A 23,954-nucleotide genomic window follows, 5' to 3' on the forward strand; every position below is an offset into this window, starting at 1 on the left:
GTGTTATTTTCTTTTCTGGAAGTGCTTGGGTACCAGCTCCTCTTCTTACACTGGAGAGATGCAGTGTTCCCCCTTTGCTCCCATCAGAGCCTCTGTCTCAGTCAGTGCTTACTGCTGTGAAGAGACACCATGTCCAAAGCAATTCTTATAAAGGAAGACATTTAATTAGGGGCTTGCTTACAGACTCAGAGGTTAGTTCATTATCACCATGACAGGGAGCAGCATGGTGGCACACAAGCACCCTCAGTGCTGGAGAAGTAGCTGAGAGTTCTATATCCTAGTGCACAGGCAGAGAGACAGACTGTGCTTGGCATGGGCTTCCGAAACCTCAAAGCCCAGCCTCAGGGACACATTCCCTCCGACAAGGCCCATACATCCTAATCCTTCTCAAATACTGCCACTCATGATGAGCAAACATTCAGATATATGAGCCTATGGAGGCATTCTTATTCAAACTACCACCTTCTTCCCTAACAGGACCCCATGTTAATATTGACTTGGATGGTGGGAGGCTCAGGGAAAGTTGATGTTGGGGTTCAAGCCAAAGCCACATCTGAACTGGATAGTTGTCTTTCTGTTTTCAGGGTGTAAGTGTTCTAAGTGCTTCAGTGTCTCAGTGTGTAAAGAACGTTTACTCCCTGTATGTAGTTTTCCCGTTCAGCTCCCATGGGCTGGTTTGGGGAATTAAATGGTGCTTCACCTTCTGAATTCCCTATTTCCCAGCAACTGTTGGGAGGAAGTCATTTCCAAAGGGCTGCTTTCCACCCTGTCCTGTACCTGGATCCCACTCTGACTGTACAGAGGGCAGGTGTTGAATGCCAAGCTGGAGTTTGCCTTGCTCTGAGTGGGGTGTCCTTTCTGGCATTTTTTGTTCTACCCACTGGACATTTCCATGAAAATCCAGATATGGGCTGCAGAGATAGCTCAATCAGCAAAGAGCTTGTCATACAGGCATGAGGACTTGAGTCAATTCCTTAGGACCTATGAAAAAAGCCAAGTGCAGGGCTGGTGAGATGGCTCAGCATGTAATGACACTTGCTGCCAAGCCTAATGACCTTAGTTCAGGCCCAAGAACCCTCACAAAGCAAAAGCAAAAAACAAAACAAAACAAAAAACCTCACAAAAAAAAAACAAAACAAACCAACAAAACAAAACAAAACAAAACAAAAACTGGCTCCTCCAAGCTGTCCTCTGACCTCTACATATGTGCTATGGTGTACACACACACACACACACACACACACACACACACACACACACACACACACACACACACACACACACACACACACACACACACTCATACATGTATACACATTCACCCAGATGCACAAGCCCTGTTACAATTGGATGCAAATTGGACCTGCATCTGCAGCACCTTTTCTAGATGTTTACATTTCGTGACAGCTCTTGTTAGAGTCATTAGTAAGAACACAGGATCAGTAGTGAAAGACCCCCAGAGGCTCTGACCCCCCAGGATCTCGGCCCAGGACTGTGGTAACCCCAATCACTAGGCGGAGGGGAAAGCAAGAGGCTTTATTGCAGTTCTTTAACGAGCTAACCCCATTAGCTCGGGCCTTTTATCCATCCACCATGGTGGATGGCTGGGAAAAGACCCCGAGAAACCACGGAACAGAGATCTTATAGGGCAGCGCAAGGGGAGTGTCTAGGGGTATGCACAGGCTCAGGTTTGGTGTGCCTCCAGCCTTAGAGGGTTTACCCTGTGTTGATTGGTCAACTGGTTGTTATGGCCCATAGGCCCTCCCAGGACGATTGCTATGCTCTGCTGTCATTGCTGTGCACTTGTCTGTAAAGCACACCCAGAGCTGTAAAGCATAGCACCACCAGCTAACTTCTGATTGGTTCCTTGCCACGAGGCGGGCATCTGACCTCCTAGTGACCAAGGTAAGGTCAGGCAAGCACGTGTTAGGCTGTTATGGCTGCCAAAACAGGGAGCTGGTCCCTTCAGTAGCTTGTGCTGCTTCAAAGATGAAGGAACTGGGAGTTTCTGTTCCAGTGGGATTTGAGAAGTCGGGAGGTAGCCCTGTGGGTTACTGTGGATGCGGCATTACCGCACCTTTCACAACAGCATCACAGGCATTTCACATACTGCAGAATCGATTGCCAGAGGCAGAAGTGAACAGACATTCCTTTAGCAGGTGACTCAGCTGAAGAGAAGTGTAAGGGAATGACAGATTTTGAAGGGAACACAGGCTTTTTGTCAGAACCAAGCTCAGTCCCTGGTCCATTGCTATTTCTAGACAAAGGGGCTTTGCCTCCACAGCCTTTCTAATTCCCATCATTCCATCAGGTCCTGCCAAGGCTCCAGGGTCTGGTTCCTGACAGCTCTCATAACGGCCTGCATCAGGGGTACAGTCATGTGTGTAGACAACACTGGCCTTGGTGGAGTTCTCAGTGCTCAGAGTCACCCCATGGAGCCACCTGACAGCCATCTAACTGCTTAGTGCTACCAAGCACCCATCTTTTCATCCTTCTGTGGCCTGTCACATTGCGTATCATGTAGGTGGCTTGGAGTCCTAGAGTTAGAAAATATTGAAGCCTGCTAAGTTTCTAGAAGACAAAGTAGGTGAACACTTGTCTTAAGCACCTGGGCCTTTTGCGGAATATCTCCCCTGCTGAAAGCTACAACAGATGACAAGCAAATGTCGACCTTAAGAAGATCTTAGTCCTGGGCATGATGATATTAGGCTGTAACCCCAGCATTCGGGAGGGTGAGGCAGGAGGGTTGTGTAGCCTGGCCTGTGTAGACCCTGTGTCAAACCCCTAAGGATGGCAGCTGTAATGGAGAGAAACTGTGAGGACTTCGGAAGTAGTTGTGCCTAACTAACCTGTCCCTGTCCACACTCTGGTTGCTAAGCTTCAGCACTGTGTGCTGTACACAGAGTCTGTTAGGGGAGTCCCTAAACTTGGGCTGACCAGGGAAGATCCCTTACAAGAGGAGTAGAAGGTGAGTGAGCTACATCTTGAACCATTTTTTCTTTGAAAACTAGCTTAGGCGTTTAACGAAATTAAAGTTTTAGATTTTTCTCCTCATTGACATTGGCACTGGGTGGAGTTAGGTATATTCTCTCAAACCCTGCTGCCCTGGGGTGTGCTGAGATCTTAGATCTGAATTCAGCTGTTTGCTTTTTATTTTCTTTGAGTCAGGGTCTTGATATAGCCCAGGGGTAACCCCAGATTTGCAGTCTGCAGCCACCTTCAGACTGTTGGGATTACAGGTGTGCACCGAGACTGGTAAACCTCGATTTAGCATATGAGTATTTAAGAGAGAACAGTAGGTCAAGAAACACTGTCAGACTGCCCGGGTTTGGCTCTTCCACTAACGGGCCACCGTTCTGGGCTGGTCAGGGGACAGTTTCTTAAGTAGAGAAAGACAAACCAAAAGCCTTGTTGAAGCACCCCAACTTAGAAGGGACATAGGCTTCCTTCTCAAAGCTGTAAGCAAACCTCTTCTTGAACTTCACTCTTTTTATTCATAAAATATCTCTAGTTTCTGTGTAATTCAAATTGCAGCTATATTTTGAATGTGGTTATCAGTATGGAATCTAAAGGCTAAACTCACACCTTTTTGAGTGTTGTCCCTCATATGGTCAAGGTCAATGTTAGGAATGATCTTTAGGGGCACAGAAAAGTGAGTTTATACACACAGGTCCCCCAGAAGGGCTGTGCTGGAAAAAGATGAGAGGCTCTGGGAACTCCCTCTGTAGACCAGGCTGGCCTCTACCTTCCTCTGCTTTCTAGGTGTTAGGACTAGGTGGTCAGCAGCACCACCTGAGTGAAGGAAAATAACTACTGTAAAAAGCAATTAATTGTCTGAATTGTCCTATGACAAGAGCTGTTTAAAAATCTCTAATGAGTACTCCACTAATATTTAGTGTTAGAAATTCTTTTCTGAGCTTTTCCAGTCTTAGAACCTTGTAAAGCCTTAAAGTAAAAAGCAAGAATAAGGCCACAACACAATCTGAAGAAAGACTTGTCACCCTAAGTCACCTTGAGTGCCACCAAGAAGTCTTTTGTTAGAACCGAATAGTGAGCCTTGCTAAAGAGCAAGACCTCAAAAAATTAATAATGACTCAGATTTGTTCCTCTCCACGGAAATCTTTAGTAAAAGGCGAAAGATTTATACGATCTGAAGAGAAACCAGAGTGTACCGTAGTAGGCTTTAGCTGTGCCCACTAGTAACTGCAGCTCCTAGAACAATGACGGTGACTTTTTCAGCCCCAGAAATTTTAATCAACTTGTTTATAAAGTAAACTACGTTGTTTTAGTTCGAGATGTTGGTGAAATATATATATATATACATATACATATTTTAAACTTCAAAATTCTATTACGTGCAAGGAATTATGGGTATGCAAATGAGGAGCCTGACTCACGGGGCTTTGAGGTTCCACAAATGCCCAGTTCACTGCAGCCACCGTAAGGGGGCGGATCGGAGGGAAGTCTGGGCTTACTGGTTCAGTCGCAGGAGCTTGCTTGGTATTTCTTGTGTTTATGGGGACTTCGAGTAAGACTTCTGTTTTTCTTTTCTATAAAGCCTACTTATCAAACTCACAGACTCGCTCTCTAGCACAGGCTGGCCTCTAGCTCAAGGTAGTCCTCTTACTTCAGCCTCCCAGGTGCTGCAATTACAGCCATGTGTCACCGTGTGGGACTTCTAAACTCACTTTTGTGAAGGTCAGACGACTTTCTGAGCAGAAACCAAATTCTCTGGATATAAGGGCCCGAGTGACAGGCTGCTGTCCCCAAGGGACTGGAAATGTTTACTTTCTCCGTGTAATAGGAACACACACTGTCTCTTTGATATTTTGAAGAGCTGACATTATGACATGTGTAAATAAGCAGCACATCCCCCCTCCCCCCCAACAGGGTTTCTCTGTGTAGCCTTGGCTGCCCTGGCACTCACTCTGTAGACCAGGCTGGCCTCGAACGCACAGAGCTCCACCTGCCTCCCGAGTGCAGGACTAAATGCGTGTGTCACAACTGCCTGGCTCAACAGCACATTTTGTAGGAGAGGCATGAGTTTATGTAATATGATCTGTAGTCATTCTATTGTGTTTCCATTTTTTGTTTGTTTGTTTTTTGTTTTTTTTTTTTTTTTGAGACAGGATCTCATGTAGCCCAGGCTGGCCTCAAGTTCTCCATGTAGCTGAGGAAGTCAGTAAGCTTTGAATCCTTTGCCTGTGCCCCCTAGAGCAGCAGTGGTTCTCAACCTTCTTTATGTTATGACCCTTTAATACAGTTCCTCATGATGTGGTGACCCCCCGCCCCCAGCCATAAAATTGTTTTCATTGCCACCTCATAACTGTAATTTTGCTACTGCTATGAATTGCAATGTAACCTGAGATCCACAGGCTGAGAACTGCAACACCACCACAGCTGTCTTAAATTACATATTTTGGGTCATGGTTCCCAACTTTTATATCAGTCTCATTCGTGGGACTTAGACTTACAATTCTTCTCTCCAAATGCCTTGGAGAAAACATGGTCAGTGGGAAGAATGTGTGTGTCACACACATTCTCCAGGTCACACACATGGTACAACAGTCCCTCTGGTATTGCCTTCTCTCCAGGTCACACATATGGTTCAGTCCCTCTGGTAATGCCACCTTTTCTTCTTTCCTTCTAGGACCCAACCGACTTTGAGTGGAACTTCTGGCTGGAATGGGGGAGGCGGAGCCTGGTGTGGCTCTTCCTTGGCCATGCAGCTGTGTCTCAATTGGCCATACTGCTCGCAAGGAAGGTACGAGTCCATATGTCCTGTGCTTTTAAGCCACTTTCTCCTTTGAATTTGGTGAAGAGGTCTGAGCTGTGAATCAGGAAACAGGGGAATCAGTGGGGAAGCCCGGGAACACTATTAGCCAAAGACACTTCAGTGGAAGGTGTCTTTCCATCGTGCCCTTCCTTCCTCCAATTTATTTCCTAAAACCATTGAATATAAAGGTTTCAGAGTGAACAATCCTTAGCTGATGGAATGGTCCAGTGAAGACTTGCTTGCTTGGGAGAATATGTATGGCCTCACTCACAGTCCAGAAGAGAGTGGGAGATATTATTGTTAAGAAGTGGAGACAAGTGGATACCAGACATAAAGCAAAAGATATCCAGCCCACAGTCCATAACCCCAGAGAAGCTTGAACCCTTTCTAGAAACGGATGGAAGCAGATGCAGAAATCCACAGCTAACCAATGGGCCAAGCTCCTGGAGTACAGTCAAAGTGAGGGAGGGGTGATAATATGAACAAAGGAGCCAAGACCATGATGGAGAAACCCACAGGATCAGCTGACCTGAGCTAGTGAGAGATCCCTGACTCAGGTCTGACAAATGCGGAACCTGCATATGACCGAACCACACTCCCTTAATACAAGTGACAATGGCAGGGAAAATATACGAGACCGCTGGCAGTGAGTGCCAGATCTAACTCTAATGCACAGCTGACTTAGTGGAGTCCATTCTCTGTGGAGAGATACCTTGCTCAGCCTAGACACAGGGGTGTGGGGGTGGGGAGGGGCCTTGGTCCTGCCTCAACTAGATGATGGGACAGACTTAGTAGACTTCCAGGGGAGACCTTACCCTCTCGGAGGAGCAGATGGGAGGGGAAGGGAGTGTGGGGGAGCGGGAGGCAAGGAGGGAGGGGGAACTGGGATTAGAATGTAAAACATAAATTAACAAAAAAATGTGTAAAAAAAAAGTGGAGACGAATGGGCTCAGCAGTTAAGAGTACTGGCTGCTTTTGCAGAGGACATGGGTTCTGTTTCCAGCACCCACATGGTACTTTGCAATTATATAGTGATTAGTTTTATGTCAGCTTGACACCAACTAGAGTCATCTGAGAGGAGGCAGTCATTTCTGGCATCTGAGCCTGTGTCCTGTGGTCTGTGGTGGGGATGGCCTCTGGGGAGTGACTGCTAAGTACTGCTTTCCCAGGTCATGCCTGCAGGTGGGCAGAGCCAAGGACTTACCTGGTGGCGGCTGCCCTTGTCTTCTGGTATTTGCTCCTGGGAGTCTTCTATGTGGTATTCAAAGAAGTGAGGCAGGCTGGGAGGCAGCTCAGTTACAGAGATGTATTTGTGCCTGTATTTGTGTGGAGACCTGGGTTGTTTCCTTGCACTGGAGCAGGAAGGGAGGTGCTGACAGGTTCCACAGTCCTCGAGGGCCCAGGCGGGTCTGGGCTTGTGACCATGTATTTCTGAACTGCTCTGTTTCAGGCTGGTCAGGGCACAGGACTGGGAGCTAGATTGCTTTCATGGTGTGGTGTGTGTGTCATCAGCTGACTGGAAAGCCGTAAATGAAGTGGTGCTGACCACTGAGCCATGCCTGGCATGGTAGTGGCTATCCCATCTGCAGCAAGTGCAGAGGGCAAGGAGTAGGCCTGGCGTGATGGCTGTTCTGGCCTCCCGGGAGGTAGCCTTGCAGTTCTGGCCTGGGGAGTGGAACCATCTTGTTTAACTTCCTGTGTGGTGTGCTGTCAGGTCTAGCTGGGCAGGCAGACTCAGCTTAACCTCTGCAGAACACGTCTTCCCCCGGGCTGAGGAGGAGGTGGAGTGAGAACTGAGTCATCTCCCTGTGTGTCTCACCCTTGTGTGTAAGGCAGCTGGCTGGCAGATCTGCTTGTGGTTGGGCCACAGTGCTTCTTTGTTCGTCGGGTTGGCCTTTCTGTGAGTCTGGACCGAAACCTTGGCCTCATTAATCCCAGCCTCTCGCCACCTGGACCAAGTGTTCCTCAAGGCCTTCATTGGCAGAGTTGTTTTTGGTGCTTTTTCAGGGTGGAAGATTTGGGCTGTCGCTGCGTCTACTTTGCTGTCCTCTGGGGCATTTTGAAGCTTGGCAGTGCAGTTGGGGGTGGGTGGGGGTGGGGGTGGGGGTGGGAGGTGAGGCAGGCATCTGTTGGCTTCAGGTGACAGCCCTGACTCCTGAAGAATGCTTCCCGCCTCCACCCAGGGTGGCCACCACCTCCTAATGAGGGCAAGGCTACTTCCAGGAGCAGTCTCCCTCCTCCTCCTCCTCTTCTTCCTCCTCCTCCTCCCTTCCTCTGGTCATGTAAAATAATAAAGAAATACAGCTTTCCCGAGTCCCTTGGCTGAGATGAAATACCTTCCCTCCAGGTCAGCCCCTCTCTGGGTTTCTTCCAAGCTCTGTGAGGAGACCGACGGAGGCTGAGTAATGGCTGAGCTCTGGCTGTGGGTCTGTTATGATTGGACATTGTGGAAGCAGGTCACAGTTCCCTCTGTTCTCTAATGCCTCTGTGGCTTCCCACCACCCGTGACACCGAGTGCTCTGCCCTCCGGACTAAAATGACCCTGCAGGAGCTCCGAGAAGGCTGGCCTGCTGCTTTTGTTGATGTGGGCTGGCTCGAGAATGACATGGTTAGTCGTGGCCCCATGGCTCAGGTCCTCACGGCAGGGTGTGCACAGGGCTGAGAAACCTGGTCCTCTGGGGTTGGCCTTCATGCGGGTGAGTGGCCTCTCCCTGAGGAGTGTTAGATCCACACATAAATAGAACCTTGTGCACTGATGTTTCTCCTGGAACCTGCTGGTCTAATGAGATGAAGCTCCCTGGATAAGGGCCCACTGTCCATTACTCCCCCGAAGAGCTGGGTGGGGTGCTTCTGTCTGGATTCAGATGGGGGCAGATTGCTTTCTCTTCTTTCGGGGAGACTTCATGTATGTATATACTTTTCTTACATAATATAAATTTATATTAATTTATTTCAGTGCTTAAACTACAATTGAGATAAAATGTAACAAGCCCTGTCCCTTTCTTTACTTTTCAAACAGTCTCATCCATTGCCAGTGGGAGTTCTACCCCAAGCTTTGAGCTCTCACTCTTCCACAGACAGAAGCAGACAAGGGCGTCTGAGGCACATCTGGCTACCACTTGGTACCTGCAGCACAGGTTCCTGAAGCAGACACAGAGTGGCATGAGAGGGGCCATTGCCAGAGTGTTTTCTAAGGGTTCTGACTCCTGTGAAGGTTTGAAGTATATAGACTCCAAAAGAAGGGAGGGCAACTCTGGCTTTGTCATTGGTGCTGATTCTAGCCTGGGCGGGTCTGATGTTTAGTTAGTGTCCCAGGTTAGTGTCATCTCCAGTGTGACAGAGGTGACAGACAGTACTTTGTGTTAGGGGCATCCTCTCTGAGGCTGGTGCCAGGCTGCTATGGACCAGTGGGTCTGAGTGGAAGCAGGTGGCAGGTCACCTGAGACACAATTAAGCAAACCGTGGCTGTCCATACCATGGAAAAACTGTGATAGGAGTTGGGAATGGTGATGCCACAGCAAGGTACATGCTGTGTGGTTTTTGCAAATGAAGAGTTATGGAGAGGAGATTAGGGTGGGAGGCAGGGATGGTAAGGGGAACATGAAGTGGGTGTGAATCTGTTCTAGGTATTTGCTGTGGTGGACACTGAGCCTACACCTGCGGTAGACTTGAGTAGAAGGTAGGGACAAAACTGGAGAAATCAGTAAGTTAGGTGGATTGTGGTTATATCCATGTCCTGGTTATGATAATATCGTTTGGTTTTGTAAAAAGGCTACTTTGGGGGGAAGCACCCGCCTCTGTTATTTCTTATGGGTGCATATGAACCTATAACTATCTCAATAAAAATCCCAGTTAGAAAAGGCACAGTGTGAGCCTGGGGACACATCTCACTAAGTGCTCGTCTTACATGCCCAAGGACCTGAGTGGGTGAGGGAGATGGGGATTCCTGGGGCTCACTGGCTGGTCAGCCTAGTCTGCTTGGCAGGCTTCAAGCCAGTGACAGACCCTGTCTCAAAAAATAAGTTGTGAGTCAGTGAGATGTCTCAGCTGTTAAAGGTGGTTGCTTCCAAGTCTGATGACCTGAGTTTGATCCCTGGGATCCACATAGTAGAAGGAGAAAACTGATCCTCACAAGTTACCTCTCACCTCCACAGAAGCATCCTGGCATGAACACATCTGCTTACACATACACACACACACACACACACACACACACACACCACACAATACATCCTATTAATAATAAATGACATAGAATAATAAAAATATAAAAAATAAACCTAGGTAGATGGCACCTAAGGAATGACACGCCCAAGACTGACCTCTGGTTTCCAAACACACATACACACCTATGCATGTATACCCACAAACATGTATGCACACACATATAGACACAAAAGGAAAAATGTATAAAGTTTTATTTGCTTAAAATTCAAAGTTCTAAATTAGGAGCATTGTAGCTCAATACTGAGGTTGACTTTATATTTTTGCTTACTCTGCTTGGTTGGTAAGTAGGTGGGTGTCAACCTAGAGCTACAGAAGCCCCAGATGTGTGTGTGAAAGCTTAGGGAAGGGTTTGGATTCTTGTGTCTTCTTTTCTAGAGATCAATAATTGCCAATCACAGTTCTCACTTGAATCTCGTCTAAATGAACTGGGCCATTTTGACTTTTGGGGTGGGTTGCTGGATGGTTTTAAGTCAACCTGACACAAGCTAACGTCATCTGAGAGGAGGGAAGTTTGATTGAAAAAATGCCTCCTTAAGACCAGGCTGTAGGCAAGTCTGTAGGGCATTTTCTCATTTGGTGATTGAGGGGGAGGGCCCAGCCCATTGTGGGTGGTGCCATCCCTGGGCTGTGGTCCTGGGTTTTGTAAGAAATCAGGCTGAGCAAGCCATGAGGGGCAAGCCAGTAAACAGCACTCCTCCACGGCCTCTGCATCAGCTCCTGCTTCCAGGTTCCTGCCCTGCTTGAGTTCCTGTCCTGACTTCTCTCAGTGATGAACAACAACATAGATGTGTAAGCCTAATAAGCCTTTTCCTCCCCAAGTTACTTTGGTCATGGTGTTTCATCTCAGCAATAGAAACCCTAACACAGCGAGTGGGCTTTAACAACCCGAGTCAAGGGCTGGAGAGACAGATCGGTGGTTAAGAGTACTTGCTGCTCTTGCAGAGGACCTAGGTTCAGTTTCTCCAACACCCACAACCACCTGTAACTCCATTTCCAGGGGATCCAACACGGTCTTCTGGCCTCTCCAGGCACTAGGCATATACACGACACACAGACATACATGCAAGCAGAGATTCATGCACATAAAATAAAGATAAACTGACTTTCTAAGAAATCTGTGACCGACATCATATGTGTATGACCAAAGCCCTGTGTATCTGTTCAGGTCCCTGAGAACTTAGAAAAGAATTTTCTGGCCTATTTAACGGCAAGTTAGAAGCATTGTTTCGGGATAAAACATCATGCGTGTTATTTTTTCATTTTTTGCAATGTTAAAACAGTTCTGTCCTGGCTCATGTGACAGGCTTCATACTTACGTATGTAGGAGGTAGAGAAGTGCTCGAGCCACACAGAAGCACGTCAGAGTGGAGACGGGTGGGGAAGAGCTGCCTAACCCTCCTCTTATGGCCCTGCCACTCTGTTGTCCCCCACCAATTCCAGAGCTCAGCCTGTGTGTGGAAGGGACACTGTGGTGATGGCAGTGGGGCCTTCCCATCTCTATCCTGGTGTCGGTTCAGGGCTGGCCACGCTGTATCTGGGTTTTAATGATTTTGCGGTGGGCAGGGATTCCAGTGCCATCTAATATTTTAAGTTTGAGCGTGGCATTCTGGTTCACACATCAGTTCTGCGCAGTAAGAGGGTGTGTTAGTCAACCCTTCTACTTTGCATCCTCAGGATGTGTGTGATGGGGAGGGTGAGGGCAGTGGGAAAGTTGGGGAGTCCGAGGTCAGCGGAAGAGTGTTCTCCATGCTGTCCTGAGACAGTGTTGTCTGCCTGCAGGAGGGGAGTGGGGTGCGTTTGTCTGAACACAAATGGCTGTTGTGGCCACTGTCAAATCCATCATAGACTCACTCGCTGGAGCACAGCTGGTTTACACAGTGCGGCTAAATATTTCCAAAGGCTCTTTCAGTTCCAAGTTGGAGCAGCTCCTGTCTGTGGTGAGTTTCAAATGAAGCTCAGCAAACAGGCTTTTCCCAAGCAGATCAAATAGCACTCACTGAAAGTGTGACTGTGTGCGGATATATGTGCAGATATTAGAGCACAGGCTCCATAGCACACACTGTTGATTGTGTTAAAAAGAACCTTTCCTCCCCACTTGTTAAAACCATGTGCTAAACTAGTCTTTGGCGACCTTGTTTCTGGAAATTGGAGTCTGCCCAGAGGTGGGAGAGTTGGGGAAAGTTTGAGGCAAATTTATGTGGCTGTTTTCTGTGGTTAGCAGGATGGAAAAAGAAAAAAAAAAAGTAAAAATGAACACCACATTTCTCTGGTTTTCTTGGAACGCAAAAGTGGCTGACTTTGTCTCATGTTTCAGAAGTTCTCTTGGGCTGGAATATAGGTTTGTGGAAGAGGAGTGTGTGGGCGACAGTTTAGAAGAAGATGGGCAAGCCACACTCCAGGCCTGTTCTGCATCTGGTTCTCTCTGTCTCTGTCTGTCTGTCTCTTTTTCTCTGTCATTCTGTCTGTCTGTCTCTCTGGCGATACTAGGGACCGAACCTCTGACCACATGTGTGTCAGGCAATCCCTATCCACTAGGCAACACGCTCAGTCCTGTTTCTACTTTCTGTTTTCATACAGTCTCACTAAGTTGCCCAGTTAGGTTTTCCATTTGTGGTCCCCTGCCTCCACCTCCCGAGTTGCTGGGAGGGCAGTCCCCAGGACACGAGGCTCAGCTCACTCTTTTCACCAGAACATGTAAGTTCAGTCATCTGACTTTTCAGTTTTGAAAAGTTTCTGAAAACCATCATTCAAAATGTATCACACTTACAACACTTACAACACTGCCCAGGTTAGTTACAATCTCACTATATAACAGAGGATAACCTGAACTTCTTACCCTTTTGCCTCCCTGTGTGAATACTAGAACTACAGGCACGTGTCACTGTTTCCATTTTGTAAAGTGCTGGGGCTGGAAGACAGAGCCTCATGCATGCTGGGCAAGCTCTCTGTCAGCTGAATTACAGACACAGCTCAGGAGGAGCCCTTCCTTTGCACATGCATACTAAATGTGGCTCACACACAATTCCGTGATACTCACAGTGACCCTGTGAAATGGTCACTGCTCCAGTTTTATATGCAAAGAACTGGAGCCACAGAGAGCGTATGTAACTTGCTGAAGACCATGCAGGTAGTTAGTTCATGGAGATGTGATGCTTCAGACATTAAACTCTGCTGGCACACAGCCATTTAATATTAAAACCCGAGGGCTGGAGAGAGGCTCAGCGGTTAAGAGGACCCAGGTTCAGTTCTCAGCACTCTATGCTAGCTCACAACTGTCTGTAACTCCACCATCTCCTGTGGGCACTACACACACGGTACGCATGTATACATTCAGGCAAAAAAGACTGTACATATAAAATAAAATGAAAAAAATAACTTACTGCTTTTTTCTTTTTCTTTTTGGTAGAGCTAAGGATCACACCAAAGGCCTGGCACATGCCTGGCATACTTTCTCCTGTAAGCATGAGTTTTCTGGCCCAGTAGCCCTTGAGCCCCAAATGAACACACAGACACTATATTAATTATGAAATGTTGGTTGGTGACTTGGACTTCTTGTTGGCTAGCTCTGCCTTAATTATTAACCCGTAACTACAATCTATGTATTTCTACATGGTCTTATCTTACCAGAGAACACCTCACTTGTGACTCCTCTCTGCCTACATTTCCCAGAATTCTCCTCGTCTCCTAGCTCCACCTATCTTCCTGCCTGGCCAATCAGTGTTTTATTCATCAACCAATAAGAGGAACAAATACAGAATAACATCTCCCATCACTCTTCTATTGAGACACGCTCATCTCTTCATGGCAGTCTTTTTTATTGTGTATGTTTATGCTGAGTGTGTGGGCATGGGTGCTCAGAGGGCAACTTTGTAGAGCTGGTTCTCTTCTCCCACCTTCACGTGGGGATAAAACTCACATCACAACACCGGTGACAAGCAGTTTTACTCACTGAACCATCTTGCTGGCCCTTTATTGTGGTTTGAAAAAATTATTTATCCATGTATGGGTTTATATACATCTGATGTGTGTGTGCCTGTGTGTGTGTGAGTGCAGGCACCGGTGTGTCACTGGGAATGTGTAGAAGTTAGAGGACAACCTTCCGTGTTGGACCTCGGGTTCCACCTGGGGCAGAGTCTTTTGTTCACTGCCGTGTGCTTCAGGCTAGCTGGCCTTCAGCTTCCAGGGATTTCCCCTGCCTCTGCCTCTCACCTCTCCATAGGATGCTGGGGTTACAGATGTGTGCTAGCATGGCTTTGCGTGGGTGCTGGGTATCTGAACTTAAGGTTCTTATGCCTGCACCGCAAGTGCTCTTATCCACTGAGTCCTCTCTCCAGACCTATGGCAGGTTTTTGTCTGTTTGTTTGTTTGTTTTTTGTTTTTGTTTATGTTTTTCGAGACAGGGTTTCTCTGTGTAGCTTTGGAGCCTATCCTGGCACTTGCTATGGAGACCAGGCTGGCCTCGAACTCACAGAGATCCACCTGCCTCTGCCTCCCGAGTGCTGGGATTAAAGGCGTGTACCACTGCCCTATGGCAGTTTTAAAATGAGGATTTAGCACGTGGACGCAGGAAGAGGTACCATGACAGCAAAGATCTGTTAATCTACTATCTGTTTAATCAGTGGAACAACTAAGTTACTTGCCAACTAAGCAGAATATTATTCAGATTCTCTCAAAATGGGATGAACATGTCAATCAGTTAAAGATCTTGACATCACAAAAAGTTGAGGAGATGCGATTTTTCTGTGACATAAATTTGACTGTGAATAGTATGCTAAGGGGGTCCAACCTTTTGGCTTCACCTGGGCCACACTGTCATCTAAAAAGTTCACACTCAAGACCTGCAAAATTGAGTTATGAAGAGAAACAGAAAACAAAACAAACAAGCCTCACGATCCTCAAGTGAGTTATGGTTTTTGTCTTGGGTGTTCCCAATAGAACACGTATCAGCTCAATGCTCCAAAAAGATGTAGTTAGATATTTAAGTCTAAGACATCAGAAAGCCTTGGTGTAGACATCCTGGGTTTTATCTAAGGCTCCCAGAAGTGCATGTGACCCTCATTCTCATTTTGGCGTCAGAAGGACATGTCTGTAGAGTATGGGAATGTGCCCTTCCCAGCTGGTGGGTCCCCCCATGTCTGTTCAGAAGTCAGTTGAGCATCTCACTGTGTGGGATATAGTCCAGGAGGCTCCGAAGGCAGGAGAGTGACTTCTTGATGCCTGGTGGACCTGGCAGGGTGGTGAGAACAGGTTTGGTTACTAGTCACAAAAGCTTGCCCTCATCCTACAGGTGCTGTCCTAGCCACACTCATGAACTCACCTCCTGTTGTTCTCTTTGGAACACCCTTCTACAGCACAGACCCTGGATCGTCATGGTCTATGGAATGTGGGCCTGCTGGTGTGTGCTGGGAGCTCCAGGCGTGGCCATGGTCTTTCTCCACACCACCATCGCCTTCTGCGTGGCCCAGTTCCGGTCAATGCTCCTGTCCTGGCTGTGTTCTCTCCTCCTGCTCTCCACCCTGAGGCTGCAGAGTGTGGAGGAAGTTAAGGTAAGTGTCTGCCTCCTGCACACCTTACCATAGGGCAGGAGAAGGCTCAGATCCAGGAGATGTCAGGTCTTCACTCACAGAATAACAGTAGCCTCTCTGTGGGGCTCCGCCTAGTGGCCATCCAGGGTCATTGCACAATCAGTCTTGGTTTTTATGTCTGAGCCCTGTTAGGTTGTCCAGGGTCACCTTTTCTCCCAGTTTGGATGTTAATGGAGGATGACAGATGTCACAGGACCAGAGGGATAGAAACAGAGTCCTCCCCTATCTATATGCTTAACCCTGCCTGTTTAGTGCTCTATGGTTTTTAGGGACCATTTTCACCCATTTTCCTTATGAGACATGATGTCTACAACGGCCCCAAGACAGTCAGACAAGTGTCTTCATTCTTATTTGACAGGACAGGCTTATTAATTAGCCACTCATAGAGCTAATCACAGAAGTGTCTTGTATAGAAAGTGAAAACACAGTGTTTTGCCTAAGTATTGACCTGGGCCATAGGATGGCATCTTGACAGAAACAATTGTCTGTCAGTTGTGTTTTTTGGGGAGATGGACATTGGGCAAGAGGCAGTCCCCAGACATGCAAGGCACCTGTTCTAACACCCAGATATACAGCAGCTCACACTGCTTTGGTTGCCGGTGGGATTTGCTTGACATTGCTTTGTACTCAACTCTCTTTCATTGCTTCTGTCCTAGGGAAAGCCAAAGTCGGGGTTCCCTGGCCAGTTCCTGTGTGTGGATTGATGCTGCCTTGCTGCTCACTCATGGGCTGTCCCCCCTTGTTGCTTTTGCAGAGGAAGTGGTACAAGACAGAAAATGAGTACTACCTGCTACAGTTCACCCTGACTGTTCGCTGCCTGTACTACACCAGCTTCAGCCTGGAGCTGTGCCGGCAGCCTCCGTCTGCCCAGCGCACCTCCTATTCCTTCCCGTGGTTGCTGGCCTTTGTCTTCTATTATCCCGTCTTCCACAATGGGCCCATCATCAACTTCCCAGAGTTCTTCAAACAGGTAGAGTCCTCTGGTGGACGGGGCTGGTGTCTCGTAGGTCTCTACATCGTAGACTGTGAGTTGGGACCCCCAAAATGGGGTTGCATACTGAGTGTGGGGTTCACCAAAAGTTTGGGAACAGTAAAAGGCTTCTAAATATACAACCAGAAATCACTCGAAGTCTAATGGGTAATGAATTGATGGTGTTTCTGGCAACGCTGCCCTTCTCGTGTTATCATGAATGAATGGCTTTAGACTGTGACGTCCTCCTATGCCATACTTCCCAGAACACCTTGCTCAGGTACCAGGTTATCCTGTATTATGAGTTGTAGGTTTTTAAGAAACAGAATGCGTAATTATGGAAAACAAAGACTTTAATATCTTTCTGCATCGTTCCTTGGATGTGAGTACTGAGTTAGCGTCTTTGGACTGGATTGCATTAGAATGCTTGACTTAGAATTCTTTGTGTGTGTGTGTGTGTGTGTGTGTGTGTGTGTGTGTGTGTGTGTGTGTGTGTGTAGGCACTCATCTGCTACAGCATGTGTGTGCAAGTCAGAGGACAACTGTAGGAAATTGGTTCTCCCTGTCGCATTCAGGATCTGGGCATTGAACTTAGCGTGTGAAGCTTGTGTGCAAGTGTCTCTACCCACTGAGTCACCTCACAGCCTCAGTGTTTGATCTTAGAAGTTGCCGTTCGATTTGATGCCTAGAGTTTCTAGCAAATCATATTTGAATGAATTTTATGACAACTTTGAAATGGACATAAAGATACTTCTGTGAGCCTATCTTACCAGAGGAATTTTTTACTTGAACCTGGGTGTGCGGCTCTAAAATAGGCCTATTAAACTCTTGCTGCTAACGAATCTTAAAAATATTTATTTTAAAGGGATTATTTGGTATATGTACAGTTTCACCTTTTGTTAAAGACTGAAAACAAGTTTGCATACTAATGAGCTGGATTATTTGATTTACACGAAGAATGAAGCCATGGCTGAGCTTGTGACAAGACATGGGCACCTTCAGCACTATCAGAGTTGACCGATATTTTGATTTTATTCGTGTCAGTGCTAAGAGGGCTGCTGTGTGTCAGTAAGAAGCTCTGGTGAAGGCCAAGACCTGGGGTGTTGGCTGTGCTCATCTGTGCCTCATGTGTCTCTCCACTTAGCTGTGCTGTGGATCTGAGCACACACTTATATAGGCCTTGGAGTACATCTCAGGCTAAAGGTGGCCTGATTCTCAGGAGGCAGTGTCCACTTGGTTCATAGCTGGCTACCATGAGGTTTGGGTGAAAGTCAATGACAGCCACCAATAGCCACTGCAGGGAAGGCCAGAGAGGAGGAAGCTGGGTTCTGATATTTCACTTGAAGAAGTAGGAAGACAGATGGCATGCCTGTTGCTCGGCGATTGCTTGCCCTCTTACTCAGAGTGCTTGTGAAGCAGCCTTGCTGTGACTTCGGTTGTTCTGGAGGCCAAGGTGAGAAAACACACCTAGTTGGAGCATGTTGACAGGTGGTGGGTGTTCTCACTCTGACTGTGCCTTCTCTGCATAGCATTCTTGTCCTGGCAGTCAGGTCAGGCCACCTTTGTCCTTCCACTTAGACTTCTCCCCCGACCCTCAGCTAATCTCCTGGGACATACTTAAGGGAGTTTAGCCCATGTGTTAGTACCCAAAACAGTGGTTTCCAAGGGACATTGCCTCCACCAAAGCACAGCCATCTTGAAGAAGAAAATATGTACAGATACACATAAACATGCATGTATACACAGCAATGCATGTAACACATGTACAACACAAGACACACACAGCACATCCATGTACACACAGATGTATACACAGCACATGGATGCACATTATACACACAATGCATGCTTGTACCCACATGTGACGCATATGTATTTACACACATGCCTGCATATATGTTTAGCACACCTGTACATGTACACATACAGCATACCACACACACACACACACACCACATTGCCTGCATTCATATAGCTCACACATGCGTGCACTCACATACAGGACACACATGCATGCACTCATGTACAAGCACAATGTGAATGCACACACATACATCAACACACGCATGCACTCACATAGAGGACACACATGCATGCACTCACATACAGCACACACATGCATGCACTCACATACAGGACTCACATGTATGCACTCACATACAGCAACACATCATGTACATGCACTCACAGCACACACATGCATGCACTCACATACAGCACACATGTACATGCACACAATACATCAACACATACATGTACTCACATACAGGACACACATACATGCACTCACATACAGCACACATGTGCATGCACACACATACATCAACACATATATGTACTCACATACAGGACACACATGCATGCACTCACATACAGGACACACATGCGTGCACTCACATACAGCATGCACAATCATATATGTGAAAGATGCCCTGTGAGGAAAAAAGGAAGGTTCTTGGAAACTGTTTACTTCATCTTAAAAACTCCAGAGCCACACATGCATTCAGAAGTCTGTGTTTACATGACAGCAAGAGCAGCTTTCTAAACTTGCCATGAAAGGACAGGCCTTTTCCCTGCAGACATCTTCCAGTGTCACTGGCACTCCTGGCTGGGGTAGGCTGGCTCTGTGTCTCCTCACACTTCAGTCTGGTTCCCCAGGAGGTGATTTCAGATCTGCATTTGAGATTGTGTAAAAGACAGGTGGGTTAGAGGTGGCAACTGACCTCAGAGCGCCAGCACTGTCGGGGACTGGAGATGTGAATTCTTAGGCCCTGCCCCAGGCCTGTGACTAAGTCTTTGGGTTGGGGCTCAGTGTTGTGGCCTGCCAGGTACCCCAAAGGGTGACTCTCGAGCGTGGGGAAGGCTGAGTGTCCTGAGTGGGGTGGATGCAGAGCTGGCACAGGCCAGCTCAGGCCGACTCAGGTCTCCCACATCCTGCCTCTGGCAGTTTCCTTGACATTGTGAACTTGGCTTCTTCCCAATTTTCCAGCCAATAACTCTTGAACTAAACCTCGGCCCCATCCTTCCCCCGGGATGGATAGTAATTCTTGGGGAAGTAGACTAAAGCCACTCAGAGGAAAGAGACTCTCCCCAACTGCGTCACAGCCATGGGAGCTTTGCCCAGTGGGAGCTGCACTTTGTTGGGATGCAGAGCCATGCTTCACATTTCTCACCCCCCATTTCCAACCGCAGCCTTTAGGGTCCAACAGGAACAATGGGAGTGTGTAGTCAGGTCCCACGCCTGGTCCTCAGGAACAGACTTTGAGGCTGTGGTGAACCCAAAAGCTTAGCCAAGGACTGCCATTCCCCTGAGCTTCAGTCTGGAGAGGATGGGTGGGCTCACCTTTAGGGGCTCAGGGTCTACTGGGGTCTTATTTCTTTCTGATATGTTTCCATTGCTGAGAGTAGGGACTTTGGAAGGGCCAATCAAAACCTTCCTCTATGGTCTGCCTATATTCATTAAAGCTATCCCAGAAAAATAAAATGCTCAGTAAGCCACAGGACAAAATAAATACTGAATGAAAAGCCAGTCAGGGTCTGGGGAGGTGGACCAATGGGCAGAGCACTTGCTTTGCAAATGTGAGACCTGAGTTCAGGTCCCCTGAGCACACATAAAGCCAGACACGTAGTGCACATCTTTAATGCTAGGGCTTGGTGGACTCCCTGGAAGTTCGAGGTCCAGCTGGACCTGTGTACCCAAAAGCGAGCAAGAGACCCTGTCTCAAGTTGGAAAGCAAGGACCAACCCCTGAGATTGTCTTCTGACCTCTGCATGCGTGTGAAGGTCCTGCACTCACAGAACACACACTTATCATACACATTATACACACAAAGAACAAAAATCCATGTGATTTCTGCATTTGCTGAGAGAGCCTGTGGGTGCTCTCCTCTGTAATGGGGTAATTTAAGAGGGAAAGACTGGGAAGACAGGAGGATGAACGCTAATAGAGGAACTCAGGAGTGCTCTGTGAATGAGCAAGAGGAGGCTTCCCACCAGGGGGCAGCAGCATCTCACGTGGACACAAACCCAGAAGGGACAAACAGGATCCAGATAGGAATCTCAAGTATTAAAATGAGAGGCGAACATCTCTGCAGATTACATGGTACTCAGAGTTTTAGCACATACATTTACATATGCAAATGAGGGATGTGTGGAAGAGATATCCTCTATGCTATAAAGCAATTGAAATATTCACTCACCAGCCTCCTTGCCTTACCTGGAAAGCCATTTCTGGCCCATGGAGTGTCAGGAACCAGGCTTCCACTGCTTCCCTGCTGTCCTTCTGGGGAGTTAAGATACTGAACTGCCGTGTGAGGCAGAGTCCGTAGGGCCTGGGCACCGCAGGATTGTAGTGAGAGGTCTAACTCCGCACCTGTGGCGATGACCACGCCCGTACAGGTGAGTCCTTGAGGGTGTGGGATTTGGTCTGGACTGAGGTCTCTTGCTGCTGGTCGGGTCACAGGGAACAGCCTGGGAGGATCCTTGGAGCTGGAACCTGTGGCGGTCACCGCCTCTTGTGTAGGTGTATTCTCCCAGAATAAACTTTATTTAACCTGTACTGAGTCCAGTGAATCTTGATTCCCACGCAATACAGGGTGACCTGCTGATTTGCTTAGCTGGAAGTCTGGGTCCTCAGAATCTTCCTCAAGCAGGTGGAGTCTTCAGTGGGTGACAGGCAGGTTGAGTGGTGCACCTTGGGACTTTGACCAAGGCCCTGTCCCAAATTGGAGACAGTGTACAAATGGGGTCCCCAGTATGGAGGGGTTCAAATCCCTGCTCTGTTTTGGTGAGCTGCCTTTTTTTGTGCCTCAGTTACCTTTTCTGTGGATTGGGAGGTCAGCAGAGCCAGGGTTGTTATGGGGAGCCCGTGGTCCCATGAAGTGCCGAGGCCTGATGCACAGATACCGTCACACTCACTCCTGCTGTTACTGTTGTGACTAGTCAAAACCTTGTGGCAAGTGCAGGGGAAGTTTAGGCTACTACAGAGGTCCCCCCGGCTCGCCATGTCCAGCCCGATGGACACCCCAGCAAAGGGGAATGAACAGTGGCCATTCTTGACCTCTGAAGAAGCCATTGTGCTGGACTGTTGGAAGGGACCAGACAATCGCTGTAGGCAGGGTGTGCCTGGCTGAGAGTGGCTGGCGGGGTGGGGCAGGAGATAGGTGTTGGTGTCTCAGAAGTGCTGTGGAAGTCAGGGGCCTCTGGGTCTGGAGAACACCCAAGTGACACTGATTGTTGAGAAAAGATGAAGTCAGCTCTACAGCTTCTGATTCATGTAATCTTCAACCCCTGAGACAGACTTGCTATCACTTTACAGAGAGTAGATGGAGACAAAGACAGGGGAGAGGAAGGAGGGCTGGATAGATGGAGTAAAGACGGGAGTATCAGGACTGCTGCTGGAGCTCAGTTGTTAGGGTGTTTACTTAGCATACACGTGGCCCTGGAATCCCAGCCTGGAAGGTAGAGATAAGATTATTAGAAGTTCAAGATCAAGGGCTGGGGAGATAGTTTAGCAGGTGACGTGCTTGCTGTGTAAGCATGGGGGCCAGGGTTTGAATTCCCACAGCACACAAAAGATGGGTAAGCCCGTGCTGGAGCGGGGCAGGTGAGTCTTGAGTGCTTGCCAGAGGGGTGTAGCCCAAATAGCAGCTCCAGGGCAGTGAGAGGCTCTGACTCAAAAAATATGGTAAACAGTGATAGACAACTGGGCGTTTGCCTGTGGCTATACAGGTGCGTGTATGCACACACACACACACACACACACACACACACACACACACACCCTTGGCTACATAGTGAATTTTGAGATATTGCTTTGAAAATAGAAAAACAAACACACAACCTTGTCACACTGACTTGGTGTGGCAGGAGCTAAAGAGGATAGAGTGTCTGGTGGGTATGAGGGTCTGGAGGCTCCCGCTGTCTAGACCAGGTACTGTTTTGTGGCAGCGGTGTGAGCTGCCACCTTGGTGGACTTCCTCAGAGAGAGCAGTGAACATCACTGGCCTTGCTGTGGGTGGCTGGGTTCAGCCACCAATGCCGGGCTTGAGTAAGAAGCTTTTCACAGAGAGTAGGCTAGGGACTTGGACGATACAGAAAAGCCACCCCAACTCTGAAAGAATACAGGTTGGGTCCATGCAACCCTGGAGCCTGCAGGTAGAAGCCCTGCAGAAGGACCAATGAGGACACCAGCCCTGGAAAAGGCCTTTGTTGCTTTTAGACATACGTGTGACTCCTGTGGGAAGGACAAGAACCTTTCATCTTTGACAACTGTCGTCTTCAGTCTTCAGGGTATCTTTGAGGGAGAAAGTCGACATTCCCTTTTATGCAATTTGCATGAAATGAGATTTTAAATCGTAATGCATTTTAAAATACAGTTGTCAGACGGGTTAATGAGTGTTTTCCAGTGGCGTCTGGGCTTGAAATTCCCACCATGGCGGTTTCCAATGATCTTAAGGTTGACAGTCCCCTCGGTTGGAAATGCCTCAAATGGAATGCTTTCCATGCAGCTCTGAGGGTGAGCACTGTGAAGCAGCCTGTCTCTCCTGCTGTGAGACAAGGGACAAATGACTTAGAATAAAAGGCCCCATTACACTGATGTGGACTTTCCAGAAAGGCAAATGACTACTCCTGTGTGCGAGTGCCTGTAAGTGTGTGTGTGTGTGTGTGCATGTATGTGTGTGTGTGTGTGTGTGTGTGTGTATGCCTTGTGTGTGTGTGCACGTGTGTGTGCGCGTGTGTATATGCGTGTGTATATGCGTGTGTGTATGTGTGTGTGCATGTATATGCATGTGTGTGTGTGCACTTGTGCATGTGTCTGGGTATGCATGCATGTGTGTTCATGCACATCCAAGTGAGTGCATGTATATGCGTGTGTGTGTGTGTGTGTGTGTGTGTGTGTGTGTGTGTGTGTGTGTGTATGTGTGTGTGCTCATGAGCACATGTGTTTAGGAGCCATCACTTGGTTTTTTTTTTTTTTTTAAGACAGGGTCTCTGTCTGGCCAGGGGTGGATCCTCTTGTCGGCCTCCTAAGTTCTGGGATTTAGTGTGTATGACCATGCCTGACTTTTATGTGGGCTCTGGACCATACTTGGGTCCTCCTGTTAATTGGACAAGAGTTTTACTCACTGAGCAAAAGTCCCCAGCCCGGGAACCTTCTCCCTTTTCTCTTTCAGATAAGAGTGAATTGACAGGAGTTGGGTGAGGACCCTTCTCCTATGTGCACCTGTGCAGTTAAGGAATCTGTGCTTCTGTGGCTCCAAGTATGGAGGTACTTCCATCAAAAGGAGGACTATGAGAGACTCTCCGTCTTTCCTGGCAGTGGTGGCACAGACATATCCCTCAGAAAAGCACTAGGGAAGGATTAGTCAGGTTCCTGGGAAGTAGGCATGTCGTT

General features: G+C 47.8%; 1 protein-coding gene and 1 non-coding gene across 2 annotated transcripts in view; one reads left to right on the forward strand and one right to left on the reverse strand.

The window, feature by feature from the left end:
• Positions 1 to 4,054: 4,054 nt before the first annotated feature.
• On the reverse strand, positions 4,055 to 4,170 carry LOC113835822. The gene has a single exon (XR_003485538.1). It is a non-coding gene; the product is annotated as a U5 spliceosomal RNA (small nuclear RNA).
• An 11,131-nt stretch (positions 4,171 to 15,301) lies between these two features.
• The window catches only part of Hhat (hedgehog acyltransferase), a 66,337-nt gene continuing 57,684 nt past the window's right edge, over positions 15,302 to 23,954 (forward strand). Inside the window, exons 1-2 of the mRNA XM_035445658.1 lie at positions 15,302 to 15,549; positions 16,343 to 16,558. Coding sequence (XP_035301549.1) covers positions 15,373 to 15,549; positions 16,343 to 16,558 — 393 coding nt within the window. The 5' untranslated portion in view covers positions 15,302 to 15,372. The remainder of the gene's footprint in view (positions 15,550 to 16,342; positions 16,559 to 23,954) is intronic.

The sequence above is a fragment of the Cricetulus griseus genome, chromosome 5, assembly GCF_003668045.3.
Source record: "Cricetulus griseus strain 17A/GY chromosome 5, alternate assembly CriGri-PICRH-1.0, whole genome shotgun sequence".
NCBI classification, from domain to species: Eukaryota; Metazoa; Chordata; class Mammalia; order Rodentia; family Cricetidae; genus Cricetulus; species Cricetulus griseus.